The sequence below is a fragment of the Neomonachus schauinslandi genome, chromosome 6 (genome assembly GCF_002201575.2).
Source record: "Neomonachus schauinslandi chromosome 6, ASM220157v2, whole genome shotgun sequence".
NCBI lineage: Eukaryota > Metazoa > Chordata > Mammalia > Carnivora > Phocidae > Neomonachus > Neomonachus schauinslandi.
In genome coordinates, this window is record NC_058408.1 from 1,015,452 (window position 1) to 1,029,294 (window position 13,843).

A 13,843-nucleotide genomic window follows, 5' to 3' on the forward strand; every position below is an offset into this window, starting at 1 on the left:
GAGTCCCCTCGCATGTGGACTATGAGAAACAAAACAAGCAAAAGGCAGAAACAGACCCACAAATGCAGGGAACAAACTGGTGGTTGTGGGATGGGGGAGGGGGAGGGGTGAAGTCCAGTGGGGGTGGTGATGTGCAGGGAGGGGGCCGTGGTGGGAGGGGGACATGGGGACGGGGGACCCTGGGGGAGCAGGTGGACACAGCTGCACTCCCAGCCCTGGAATGAGTGAGCCCGGGATGGACGGCACAGGGTGTAGGCAGGGGCAGTGTCCTGTGGTAATGACAGACTCGTGGGGCTGATGTAACACTGAGTGTCAGGTATACCTCAATAAAAATAATCCTTATTTTGTTTAAGACAGAGAGAAAGAGAGCACATGAGGGGTGGGGAGGGGCAGAGGGAGAGAAAGAACCCTGAGCACAGAGCCCCTTGATCCCACAACCCTGAGATCACGACCTGAGCAGAAATAAAGAGTCGGGACGCTTAGCTGCCTGAGCCACCCAAGCACCCCGATAAAAATCATCTTTAAAAAGATCAGTACGTTTCACCGTAATTACACCTCAATAAAAATGAGTATCCCCACTGAGTCCTGTCTCTCGACAGGGATCATCTGTCCCTGTAGGTCTTCAATCTCCCAGCAACGCTCGTTTCCCGTGTGCATATCTTTTATCAGACTCATCCCTATTTCACATTTTTATGCTATTGTAATTGCATTATTTATTTCCGCTTTTGATTGTTCACTGCTAATAAAGATAATACAGCTGGTTTTTACAAAGCAGCCTTGTACCCTGCAATCTTGCTGAACTCACCTATCGGCTCAGGTAGCTTTCCTGGAGACCCTACACAGATGACCCTCTATGGACAGAGGTGGTTTTTTCTTCTTCCCTCCCGATCCGGATGCCTCTTATTTCCTCTTCCTACGGCACCCTGAGGCGGGCGCCCTGGCCTCCCCCTTGGCCGCGGGGGGCACGCGGTCCTGCACCACAAGCAGGCCCTCTGCCGCTGGGGTTCTGTAGATGTGCCCTGTCCCGCAGAGGATGTCCCACTCTGTTCCCTGCTTGATTTGATCAAAACTGAATGTGGGGTTTGTGTCAGACTAATCAGGGGACTGCAAATAAAATGCCATAGAGTTACCACCACCAGAATGGCTACAATCCGACTGAGCGTACCAAGTATCGGTGAGGATGGGGAGGAACCGGTCGCGCTCGGCCCCGGCGGCCACGTGGCACACTGCCTGGGGACCACTTCGTAAACAAGTGTGTACCCCGCAGAAACGAAAGCACATGTCCACGCAAAAATCTGCACATGAACGTTCACAGTCGCTTTATTGGTCACGTCCGAACACGGGAAACAACCCACATGTTCATCGACAGGTGAACGGATCAGCTGCAGGATATTCATACCACGAACCGGCAACAAGAGAGAATAAACTACTGAAACCTGCAATAATGTGGATGGATCTCAAAATAACTATGCTCAGTGAAAGAAATGAGACCAAAAAAAAGATATATACTGTATGATTCCTTTTTTTTTTAAGACTTTATTTATTTGACAGAGACACAGCAAGAGAAGGAACATAAGCAGGGGGAGTGGGAGAGGGAAAAGCAGGCTCCCCGCCGAGCAGGGAGCCCGATGCGGGGCTCGATCCCAGGACCCCGGGATCATGACCTGAGCGGAAGGCAGACGCTCAACGACTGAGCCACCCAGGCGCCCCTATAGTGTATGACTCCTTGATGTTCAATTACTGAAAAGGCAAACTGATCTATCGAGACAGAAAGCAGATCAGTGGTGGCCTGGGGACAAAGGTGACGGCTCTGGGTCCGCCATGACCGTGGCAACTGTTGTTGGTGTATACAGAGGTCAAAAATTATCAGACTGTACACTTTAATTATGCACAGTTACTACATACCAATTATCTCGATAAAGCTGCTTAGAAATGGAACAGAAGGGGCGCCTGGGTGGCTCAGTTGGTTAAGCGACTGCCTTCGGCTCAGGTCATGATCCTGGAGTCCCGGGATCGAGTCCCGCATCGGGCTCCCTGCTCGGCGAGGAGCCTGCTTCTCTCTCTGACCCTCCCCCCTCTCATGTACTCTCTCTCATTCTCGCTCTCTCAAATAAATAAATAAAATCTTTAAAAAAAAAAAAAAAAAAAAAAAGAAATGGAACAGAATAAACGTTTAAGAGAATGTTACTGCTACAAATCATTGTTAAGATTTATTTATTTATTTATTAGAGAGAGAGAGCATGAGGGGGGGAAGGGCAGAGGGAGAAGCAGACTCCCTGCCGAGCAGGGAGCCCGATGCGGGACTCGATCCCGGGACTCCAGGATCATGACCTGAGCCGAAGGCAGTCGCTTAACCAACTGAGCCGCCCAGGCGCCCAATCATTGTTAAAATAATAAGCATGTGACATAAAAACTTCACAGCAGCACCATGATTCCGTAACCACAAAGTCAGCAAAGACCAGCAGGTGGGGAGGATGCCTAGAAATAAAAGCAGCTAAAGCTCTCATCATCATAAAGAGAATTGAAAGTTGGGGTTATTCTTGATTTTGATATTTAGACAAATATCAAATTTTTTTAAGTACAGAGGAACTTCAAATCCAGAAGTAGCTGGTTAGCCACTGGGGCCTCCCATTTTAGGAGGCATCAGTGCCACACTGTTAAAGGTGGGGATGGACCCACTGGCCTTCCAAACCTCCCCGGAGCCCGGAGCCCGGAGCCAGGAGCCCAGCGCTCCCAGGACGGGGACGTGTCAGGCCCGCCAGCCCCACCTCCCCTTCCCTGCTCTGTCCCTGCCTCCTTGATGTCAGACTTAAGTATCCCTCGGTGATCACCCAGCAACCCCACTGCTGGACACGTGTCTGCAGGAAAGGAAAGCCCTACACCGAGGACACAGCTGCACCCCCACCTTCACAGCAGCCAAGACATGGAGACAGCGAAATGTCCAGACAGATGAACAGATAAGAAAACATGGTTTAGGGGCACCTGGGTGGCTCAGCCAGTTGGGTGGCTGCCTTCGGCTCAGGTCGTGATCCCGGAGTCCCAGGATCGAGCCCCACGTCCAGCTCCCTGCTCAGTAGGGAGTCTCCTTCTCCCTCTGCTCCTCACCTTGCTCACTCTCTCTCGCTCTCTCGCACTCTCTCTCGCACTCTCTCAAATAAATAAAATCTTTAAAAAAAAAAAAGAAAGAAAACGTGGTTTACACGCTTGCACGACAATGATGTGCGGTGAACGGAGTGCCAACTAACCCTACTTGTGATCTCACAACACAGACGTGCATCCAATCGCCGTACACAGTGTGTGTGGATCCCACGCCGCCAAGCTGGGAGGAAGAACCATGAGCGATCCCTCCCTCGGCTCACACCCGCCCCGAGCTCTGAATCTCATGTGCGGGCAGGGACGGCCGCCCTCCGGGCCGAGGAGGGACCCGCATCCCTGACCCTGGAGGACATGCGCCAGGGAGGATGGAGACACACGGGCTTCCAGGCACACACGCTGGCCCCTTGCTGGCTCTGCCGTTCCGGGGCCCTCGGGTTGCTCCCGGTTCAGTGGGAAGGAGAACCCCACGTCTGAGCAGCAAACAGCAACCCTGAAGACACAGGTCGTTACACTCTCACCAGGCTTGCGGCTGCTGAGCCCACACCTCAGCACTCCAAGCCCAGGCAGTCCTCTCTGAGCCATTCTTTTCTTCTTCATTAATCCGAAAAGTGCTTTTAGGGGCGCCTGGGTGGCTCAGTCGTTGAGTGTCTGCCTTCAGCTCAGGTCGTGATCCCGGGGTCCTGGGATCGAGCCCCACATCGGGCTCCCTGCTCTGCGGCAAGCCTGCTTCTCCCTCTCCCACTCCCCCTGCTTGCGTTCCCTCTCTCACTGTGTCTCTGTCAAATAAATAAATAAAATCTTTAAAAATAATAATAGCAGGTGAAGGGGCGCCTGGGTGGCTCAGTGGTTAAGCGTCTGCCTTCGGCTCAGGTCGTGATCCCAGCGTCCTGGGATCGAGTCCTGCATCAGGCTCCCTGCTCAGCAAGGAGCCTGCTTCTCCCTCTCCCTCTGCTGCTCCCCCTGCTTGTTCCCTCTCTCTTTCACTCACTCTCTCAAATAAGTAAATAAAATCTTTTAAAAATAATAAAATAAAATGAAATGAAATGAAATGAAACAGGTCAAGTCCAAAACCCCATGTGGGCACGCTGAGGCTCGACATGGTGATGTGACCTACCCAGGGCCACACAGCGGTTACGAGGAGCCCATGGATCTCCGTCCCCCTGGGTAATTGCTGGTGGCACTTTCTGTGGCACCTGGAGCCTCTCGTGGGGCCATCCCAGAAGATGAGAACCTCAGACCCCAATCCTGCCCCCCACGCAAACAGGCCCTCTTCCCGCGTGGCGCAAACCAGCCTCTGCAGGACGTGGCAGCCCAGGAGGAAGACAGAGCAGGGCCCACAGACCCTGGCCCTTGGGACCCCGCGCCAGCTGTGCTGCCATCCAGGCAATGAGAGACGTCCAGCTGAGCATGTGCTCTGAGACGATTTATTAGTACCCACGCTGGGGAGCCCTGGGCTGAGGGCGTCCACACAGGGAAGCCGGGCTGCGCAGGCTGACGGGCCAGCACCGCGGACGCCCCCCTGCCCTTCCGTCTCCTCCTGAAGCGGTAGGGCGGTCTCTGCACAAAGAAACGAGGCCCCCAGGGGTGTCCTGACTTGTCTGCCATCTGCCGACCCCAAGAAACCTAGGCCCTCTGTGTGCTCCCTGCCTCAGCCAGCGTCGGGACCACACGTCCAACAGAGGCGAGGCGGCCGGTGCTCCTGGGACCTGGCGCTAGAGTCTGGAGTGGACAAATGCCACCAGGTCCTCCAGCTGTTCCTCCAGGTGCCGCTCGTCCCCGTGGTTCTCAATGACCCAGTCGAAGGCCCCAAAGTTGTCTAGGCCGCATTCTGACTCAGCGTCGTCCACCCCTGTGCAAGAGGCATGGTGAGGTCGGGCCCCGACCATGCGGGCGGACGCCGGGCGTGGAGGCCTGCTGGCCCCAGATGGAGCCGCCCCTCCCGGCCTCCCCTCTGCCACCGGAGAGCCACCCGCACCCACCCCACCACCAGCTGAGGCCCGCAGAGTGTCCATGGACTTTGCCCTGCACTGGCCACTGGCCACGGAGGGCGGATGGGTCTTCTGAAACCACAGACGACCCAGCAGGGCAGGAGGCTTTCATCATGTGAAGCCTCCGATTCAGTCGTCTGGGGAGGCGTCTGCCGGGCAGGTTTACACACTGTAGAGTGCGATCGTGCGAAAAGCGCCAGCAAAGGCCCGGCCGTGGTGGACACCCAGGGCACGGCAGCAGTATGGAGGGGCGCCCGCTGGGTCCCAGGACCTCGGGCACGAGAGGAGCCACAGGGCAGGGCCCGGGCCTGCCCCCCGACAGACACGCTGTTCATCAAACACCTGGAAAGCAGAGGTGAAGGACCCAGTGGCGGGTCCCACTGGCCTAGAGAGGACAGCCCAGCAGGGGTACCAGGCCAAGGTCATGGGGACACCCTCCCCCACCCCGCTCCAGTCTCTAATCTGGGGTCAGTCCTGAGCCCCAGGCCCCAGATCCCCTTCTGTAGTCCCTCACTCAGCCCCCCACAGCCTGCCAGGAAGAGAGCAGACCGGAGCGCAGGGCCGGGGGGCCGGGGACAAACGCTGCACACGGCTCACCTGCAGTAAACACCCAGCCCCGCTGCTTTCGGCTCTGCTCCAAAGCCACCACACGCACCGTCTGTGTCACAGCCCCGTAGGCCTCCCGAAACCACTGGATGTCTGACGCCCTCCGAGTGTCACTCACCAGCTGCGGGAAGAGCGCAGGCAGGTGACCAGCAGGACACAGGGCAAAGGCATGGGGCCCTGGGAGTGGTGGGAAGACCCGGGCCGCCTCCACACAAGCAGGTGCACAGGGTTGGGAGGGGCTCGCGAACCCAGACAGATGTCGCCCTTCCCCCATGGTCACCCACTGCCCCCCATGCAGGCCGCCCTCCCGGTCGCCGCAGCCTGCGCTGCCCACATGGCTCCGCCGTGGACACACCACGTTCTGGGGCCGCTGCTGAGCTGAAGGAGAGGCCTCAGGCTTGGAGGTCGGATCAGCGGGTCCAACACACTTGTTTTACAGATGAACAGACTGAGGCCAGAAACAAAGATGCTCTAACTGGGCCCTGCTCCCTAGTGCTTTCTAAAACTGAAGTCTGATTTTGTCAGGTCACTGCCCTAAACTTCTCAGAGGCCTCCCATCATTCTAAGAAAATCCAAAGCCTATGCCCAGCTTCAAGGCCCTACACGATCTGGCACCTACTTCCATCGTGTTCCCACATTCCCTCCACCGCACCAGCTGGTCTCCTGTCCCCAGACACGCCAACCACGTCCTCCTCGGGGACGCACGCGGCCCCCTCTGCCTGGACAAGTGCAGGCCAGGCTCCCTCACGGGCGACATCTCTGCCCCAGTGTCCCTCGTACGGGAGGCTTCCTACCACCCTGGCTCCCTTCCTGCCCCCCCTGCCCCAGGCCAGACACGCCGTGTACCTTCCTCTAAGCAGTAAGGACCCTGAAATCGTCACCATCTATTAGGTTGTTCGTGGTGGGTGGCCACCCTCCCGGAGTCCACGGACCAGCGAATGAAGAGGCCGGCGGCTGTTGGTGACGCTCACATGTTCACTCCGCAACTTCCACACTCGTGTCCCAGTGAACAGCTGTGTGCGGGCGCTCGGCCGGCGCGGGGAGCAGCGTGGACCCGGTGCTCACGCCCTCGGAGCCCAGGCGCCAACCGGGCAGCTTCCGGCCCAGCAGTGCGCTCGGTGCTCGGCAGCGAGCGTCACCAGCTCAGCACCAGCGACACCAAACTCCACCACCCCCTGCAGCCAGCGCGGAGCCCTCCTCATCCCCGCAGCCGAGCACCGTCTGAGCACGTGCGGAAAGACCCGCGCCCTGGCCTCCACTTCCTCTCCTGGCCCTCGCAGAAGCCATGCCTCTCCTCCTCGGGTGGCTCGGGAGCCCCAGCCCCACTCTTCCAAGGCACCTGCGAGTCTCAGCCTCACCTCCTGCCACTTGCCCGCCCCCCACCCCGGCCCCGCCGAATACCCACTTGGCCCAGTCCCTGGCCTCCTGCAGGCCCTGCTCAATGCCAGGTCAGGGAAAGCCTCCTCAGAGCCCTGGCCTGCTCAGTTTTGCTCCTTAGGATTTATCCCCACCTGAGGCATTCTATGTTGGTTGGGGGCCTAACCCCCTCCAGCCCGTGTCATAATGTAAGTGCCCAGAGAGCAGGTACTTCATTTTATGTTTGCATTGATGTACCCCCCAGATCTTCGGGAGCCGGGCCAGGTACACGGAGAGAATCCCGGCTGCCAGAACGACGAGGTCAGAAAGGGGTGAGGTGCTTGCTATGGGAGCACCGGACAGGAGGCATCACTTAAGGCTTGGGTATCAGGGAAGGCTTCCTGGTGGAGGCGGCATGGCAGTCGGGCTAGAGTGAACCCAGTGAAGAGGCAAAGAAGGGGCTCTCCAACAGGCAGAACACCCACAAAGGCCCTGACTCCAGAAGGAGCTTGACTTAAGGAACGGAGAGAAGGCCGATGCAGCCACAGCGTAAGGAGTAGGGAGGCTAACCGGGCAGCAGGACCCGATCATTCAAGGCCTAGAAGTGTGCGTTACGACTTCAAGGTGGTTCAACAGAACAACAGGCAAAGGTTCTCAACAGAGCAGTGACCTGTCTTGGATTGTTCCTAAGCGGCCATTCTGGCTGCTGGGTGGTGAGGGGGCTGTAGGGGATGAGGAGAGAAGCCAGGGCAGGCGCTAAGACTGTTGGTGACACTCGGCAGGAGGGGAAGCCAGTGAAGACACGGATGGAGAAGGCGAGTGTCCAAAGGCCGCCCCCGAGCCCACTCACCCAGACGGGCTGAGAGACGCCCTCCACGACCTTCCTGCAGAAGAAGCCTGGGTCGGCCTGGCGCTTCTCCTCCCCCCAGCGGATCATGTCCCTCCGATAGGCCTCCTTGTAGACGCTGGCGCCCAGGAGTCTCTGGAAGTCCAGGCCGTGCTCCTGCCCAAAGCACAGTGCCCGCACTAGCAGCCTCCGCCTCACCGGTCTCTCCTGAAACAGGGGAAAGGCCGTCCCCCCCCCCCCGCCCCCACCCCACCACCCCTGCGGGGACGGTGCAAGGACGAGGAGGCTGCCACCTAGACTCGGAGGGCGCTAGAAATGAAGAAATCCCAAACAGCAGCAGAAGGAAGAAAAGCCCGGGGTAATCCAGAAATTGTTTCGGTTTGTCTTTAAAATGCATGATGTGGTTTTTCTCTTTTGCAACAGCTTACCTCCACAATTATTTCTGGCTTACACTAATCCTGAAATTAGTCTGCATCCCTTGGGCACAGGCTTAGCCTTCAACCAAAGGGAGAAACTTGAAAACAGCGCATGCCACGACCTCCCCAGCCCCTCCGGCACTGTCTGCCCCAGGCTTCCCGGTCTCCCTCCTCCCCCCCACCCCCAAGTTCCCAGCTCCTCCATCTGGCTCCAGGCACTCCCGGAGCAGGAGGGGCCGCTCGGACCATCCTGGCTCGCCTTCGCTTCCCCAGGGACACGGGGGACAGGAGGGGTCCTCCCAGGGGCCTCCGGGGCAGGAAGGGGTCTGAAACTTGTCACTCAGGGCAGCTTCCAGCTCCTCTGCTAACTCACTACAGTAGACCTTCTCGGACTGTTTCTTCGTCTGCAAACTGAAGGGCCGCGGCCCCGCAGGTCAGTCACGTTCCTGTGCCCTGCTCCAAGGTGAGGCCAGCAGCCACCTCCTGTTGGTGACTCGCTCCCCGTGTACTCGTGAGCACAGGGGAGCAGCGGCCACCAGAAGCCTTCCGTTCTGCTTTTCAATTATAGTTCCCTTTGTGACTTAAAAAAACAATGCACTAACATTCATTCTGGGTGGTTTTTGTTGTGTTTGTGTGGTTTTTTTTTTTTAAGTAGGCTCCACACCCAACGTGGCGCTTGAACTCACAACCCCGAGATCGAGTCGCAGGCTCCACCCACTAAGCCAGAGAGGCACCTCGGATTTGTTTTCTAATGGGAGTGGGAGACGTAAGGGTAGGCTGGCCTATGGGTTACCTATTGAGGTTTTAAAAATACAAACTCGGGGCACCTGGGTGGCTCAGTCGTTAAGCGTTTGCCTTCAGCTCAGGTCATGATCTCAGGGTCCTGGGATCGAGCCCCGCACTGGGCTCCCTGCTCCGCGGGAAGCCTGCTTCTCCCTTTCCCACTCCCCCTGCATGTGTTCCCTCTCTTGCTGTGTCTCTCTCTGTCAAATAAATAAAATCTTAAAAAAAAAAAGCAAACTCCTGGGGCACCTGGGTGGTGAAGCGTCTGCCTTCGGCTCAGGTCATGATCCCAGGGTCCCACATCAGGCTCCCTGCTCAGCGAGAAGCCTGCTTCTCTCTCTCCCTCGGCACCCCCCTTGTGCTCACTCTCTCTCTCACTCTATCTCAAATAAATAAAACTTTCTAAAAAAATGCAAAACTCCTGCCCACACCCCCACCGCAACCCCCATGCCAGCCTGGCTCATAAGTCTGGACCAGGGGCTAATTTGGGAACTCTGGAAGTAGATCAGTGGTTTTCAAACTGCTCCTTGGAGCCCTGGGGTTCTCCGAAGTGCCCAGGTCCCAGTGGGTAGGCTGAGCCCCATCTCCTCCACCCTCTGCCCCCCTCCCCCTCCCCCCCCCATCAGAATCCCTCCTGGTCTGTCTGCTGGATACAAGGAACTTCTTCATCCAACTTCATTTGGAAAAGGTTCCCACTAAAAAAACTGTAAAACCCCTGCACCTGTTCTCCCCAGGACCCGTCCCCCAGGCTGCCATCCTACAAATGGGTCTGTTTAGCTGCTGGGAGAAGATCAAATGGTACAGGAGGATACTGCCCATGGATAGGGGACTGATGCATGGAAAAAGGAAGACATTCATTTTGCGTGGCCCCAGAAGGCCAGACTCAGGCCACCTGACCAGGGGGCTGTGAGCACAGGTCCCTGGACGGAAGCACCCAGAAGTCAAGGGCAGAAATGTAAGCAACGAATGCTCCTCACAGTCTGGGAAGCTGGTCTCACCCTCAGGGCTCCCTGTCTGAACCAAGGCTTTGCCAAGGCTCTAAGAGGTCCCGTTTATTTTTTTATGACCCTCTTTTTTTTTTTTAATCCACATGGTTCAAAATTCACAAGATACAGATTTGTTTACAGTGAAAGATCTCTCTCCGCCACTGCCCCCCTTGCTGGAGGCAGCCAACAACACAGTCCTCTACATATCCTGCCCTGGCTCCTCACATCCAGCACCCCATAAATACCTGTTACACGGCTGAAAATAGAAGCAAATATATTTACGATTTTTCTCCATTTTTATACAAATGCAGCGCTCTCTGTGCCCAGTTTTACATCTTGCTTGACGCCCCAGGTGATTCAATGTCTAAGAGAGGAATTCCAGACCCTCACTAATAACCCAGCCTCAGAGCTGGCAACTCACTTCTCCGGCCCCTACTGGACACGCCTTCCTGAACACACTCTGGGGAGGTGGCCGGAAGCTTAAGGTGAAAATGCCCCCAAACGGTCAAGCCACAAAAAATCAAGCGCTGTCCACCACCCTGCCGACAGTGGTTGTAGGGACCCTGCTCGTGACAACCAGCACGGCAGCCGAGGCCCATACGCTGGCTCCTTCCGACCCCCCAGATGCCACAGAGCCACGACCTACCTGAGCGTACCGTTCCTTGAGTGGACTGGAGAGCCGGAGGACGGCACACACATCCGCGCCGAGTCTGCAGGACGGGGAGAGCCAGACCCAGTTAACCTAGTTTCCAGCCCCCTGACCAGTCCAGGGCATTGAGGTCCCCTCTCCTTTCTCCTTCCTCCTTTTTGTTTTTTTTCAGTAGACTCTATGGGGCTTGAACTCATGACCCTGAGATCAAGAGTCAGAGTCACGGGGCGCCTGGGTGGCTCAGTTGGTTAAACGACTGCCTTCGGCTCGGGTCATGATCCTGGAGTCCCGGGATCGAGTCCCGCATCGGGCTCCCCGCTGAGTGGGGAGTCTGCTTCTCCCTCTGACCCTCCTCCCTCTCATGCTCTCTGTCTCTCAAATAAATAAATAAAATCTTTAAAAAAAAAAAAAAAAGAGTCAGAGTCACATGCGCTCCTGACTGAGCCAACCAGAGTCGCGTTTCTGCTACTCTATCTCTGTAACTTTGTCACATCTCCTCCTCCCTGACCCTAACTCCTCACCCATACAGTGGGGATAGCACTTTCTGTTCTGTCTCCTACAGGATTATTAGGAAACAGGAATGTGCAACAGTCCTGAAACTAACAAGTCAGACAAGTTAGGATGACACTGGCAATGTTCCCTGGATGAGGTTTCCGCTGGTTCTCCCACAGCCAGGGTATCTCGGTCTCCACGGATGTGGTCACCACAACCTAAATCACTCATTCCCTTGTTCAGTGTACTCCATCAGCCATCCGTGGGGCGCTGTATTTTGATCCGGGTAACACACAGCTCCTGCCCTTGACACAGACTCTCTCCAACACTGACCCAGTAAGACGGTCGCCCTTATGTCCACCGTTCAGAGGAGGAACCTGAGGGTGAAAACTGACCCACGCAAAGCAACACTGCGGAGTACTGAAGAGTATTGAGCCAATACGTGAATATGCAAATTAACAGCCACCATTTCGCTGTCCTTGCTAGACCCAACAACTGTTCTAAGCTCTTCACATGCATTACTTCTGTAATCCTTACAAGCAGCCTAGTATGATCCCCATTTCACAGATGACAAAAATGAGATGACAATGGGTAATCTGCAAGATCACAAACGAGCAGGTGGGGAGTCAGGCTGCGAACCCCACGGATGCAACTGCACAGAGTGTGCTTCCGGCCACTATTTGACTCCTGTGTGGGGTGCAAGGAGAAATGCAGCTAAGGGAAAGGGGGTGGGTCCCTGGCGGGAGCCCGAGACGACCTCTGCCCGGGCCCCCCACGACCTCGTCCAGCCCCCTCCCCCTCCCCGTCCCAGCAGAACTGTTCCCACCCACAGCACCTCGCTGACACAGAACACTGAGGCCAGGAGCTAGAGCAGAGGGGACGCACTCCTGGGAGCCAGACGAAAGCGTGATCTGAGTCCTGGATCCGGGGATCCATCCCTCTGTGACCTCTACTACTGCCTAGTACCCCAACCCGGCGCTTAACGAAAGGGTCCTGGGGTTTGATGGGCTCCCGCCCTGCAGGCTCCAAGAAGCCCGGCCACCCGGCGGCCGCCTCCGCAGCTGTCACCTGGTCCGGGACGCCCGCGGACACCACCCCGAGCCCAGCCCTCGCGCCACCTGGCGCCCCTCCGCCCCGCCCCGCGGAGACCTGCTCCGCAGCGCCTCGGCCACGAAGTCCTTCCCGGACTTCCTCTTCCCGCTGACTAGCAGCACCAGGCGCGGGACGTCTCCCTGCGGAGCCATGCGGCCACCTCCCCGCCGCCGTCCAGGACGTCTCCGGTGCTGGGACCCGGGTCAGCGCCCGCGCAGCCGCAGAGAGGGCCGCCCGCGGACACGCCCCCTGCCGCCGCACGCCGACGGAAGGCGTGGCCCCGCCCGAAGGACGCTCCCCTACGGGGCTCCTTGGAACGGCCCGGCCCCGCCCAGAGCCTGACGTCACTCGGACACAACCATTCTCCTTCTAGGGGGTGACGTCTCGAAGTGCCCCGAGGTGAGCCTCACGTTGCGCTCCACACAACCCTGCAAACATTAGGGGGAAAGAGCAAACGAGATAACGCTGGACAGGTCTTCAAGGCTGCCTCCTCGTGCGCGCACTGAGGCGCACGTGCTAGAGCGACCCCGTCGGTGCCCCGCGGTGAACGTGGGTCCTTCCGGAGGGGCCAGAGGCGGGGGCGCCGGGGGCGTGCCTGTGACGTCACGCGGGGAGGGGCGCGCCGCGCGGCTTTGCTGGCGCGGGAGCCGCGGAGGGCGGGTGCGTGGCCTGGCCGGCCCGGCGCGCTGAAGGGGCTGGGGAGCCCGCCCGGACCAGACGATCTCGTGTTACCCGGAGTCCGGCCCGCAGCCGGGCGATGCGGGGGTCTGTGCGCTGCCCGAAAGCCCGCAGCAGTGAGCGCCGTCGCGCTCGGCCAGGACTCGGGGGCCTGCGTGTCTGAGCTGCCCGCTACTGCGAGCCGCGAAGTCCGTCAGAGAGGAGAGGGGCGGCGTGGGCACCTGCTGCGGAGAACCGCAGACTCCCCGAGCACCGGAAGCGTGGCACGGAAGCCAAGCAGAGCGGGGCACGGCCAGGTGCAGAAAGAACGGGCTTCTGGAAGGTCCTGTGTTGGGTTTGGTTTTGAAGCAACTCTGCAGTCACCGCATTCACCGTGCGCTCAGAAGGCTGCCCGCAGTGGGGCTTTGACCCGGCCCGGACGCTTCTCAGGACCTTCAGCGAGTCACAGAGTTCATCGTCGGTAACGCGCGTCCCACAGGGCTGCCCGTATAGTAGGTGAACTCTCCAGCATCATCCAGACGTGGAGTTGCTCTTCATTGTGAGCGCTCTGTGGTTTCAGAATGCAACACAGGATCAGATTTTCCAGCACACCCTCAATAAGCATTTATTCGGGACTCCACGGAAAGCTCAAATCCCTCTTCCATCACTAGCAAGGACTGCGACTCCCCCCCACCCAGTCCCTTCCTTCACTTGACCCAAATTTCACACTCACGCCTCTCCCATCCCCGCTGTTACGAGCTCCCGGGAATTCCCAATGATGATCAGAAATATCCTAACCGCTTCTCAAGTTCCCCTGCTGCCCGCTGCCTCAAGTGAATCTCAGTGTCCCCCACTGCCCTCTCAAATGGAGGGCT

The 13,843-nt window shown here is 57.8% G+C and overlaps 1 protein-coding gene across 1 annotated transcript; it reads right to left on the reverse strand.

Moving 5' to 3' along the window:
• Nucleotides 1-4,504: 4,504 nt before the first annotated feature.
• On the reverse strand, nucleotides 4,505-12,545 carry PMVK (phosphomevalonate kinase). The gene is made up of 5 exons (XM_021682007.1): nucleotides 12,369-12,545; nucleotides 10,725-10,788; nucleotides 7,897-8,049; nucleotides 5,682-5,811; nucleotides 4,505-4,945 (listed from the first exon to the last, which is right to left on the reverse strand). Exons 1-5 carry the CDS (start codon nucleotides 12,461-12,463, stop codon nucleotides 4,809-4,811), a joined length of 579 nt encoding a protein of 192 aa, XP_021537682.1. The 5' UTR covers nucleotides 12,464-12,545; the 3' UTR covers nucleotides 4,505-4,808.
• Between the last annotated feature and the right edge of the window lie 1,298 nt (nucleotides 12,546-13,843).

Bases quoted from the DNA above. Each gene is read 5' to 3' on its own strand.
- PMVK (XM_021682007.1), bottom strand. From the start codon at position 12,463: ATGGCTCCGCAGGGAGACGTCCCGCGCCTGGTGCTGCTAGTCAGCGGG. The intron at 10,789-12,368 runs GTCTCCGCGGGG...CCCGTCCTGCAG, and splicing joins GCCGAGGCGCTGCGGAGCAG to ACTCGGCGCGGATGTGTGTG. The intron at 8,050-10,724 runs GTAGGTCGTGGC...TGCTTTGGGCAG, and splicing joins TCAAGGAACGGTACGCTCAG to GAGCACGGCCTGGACTTCCA.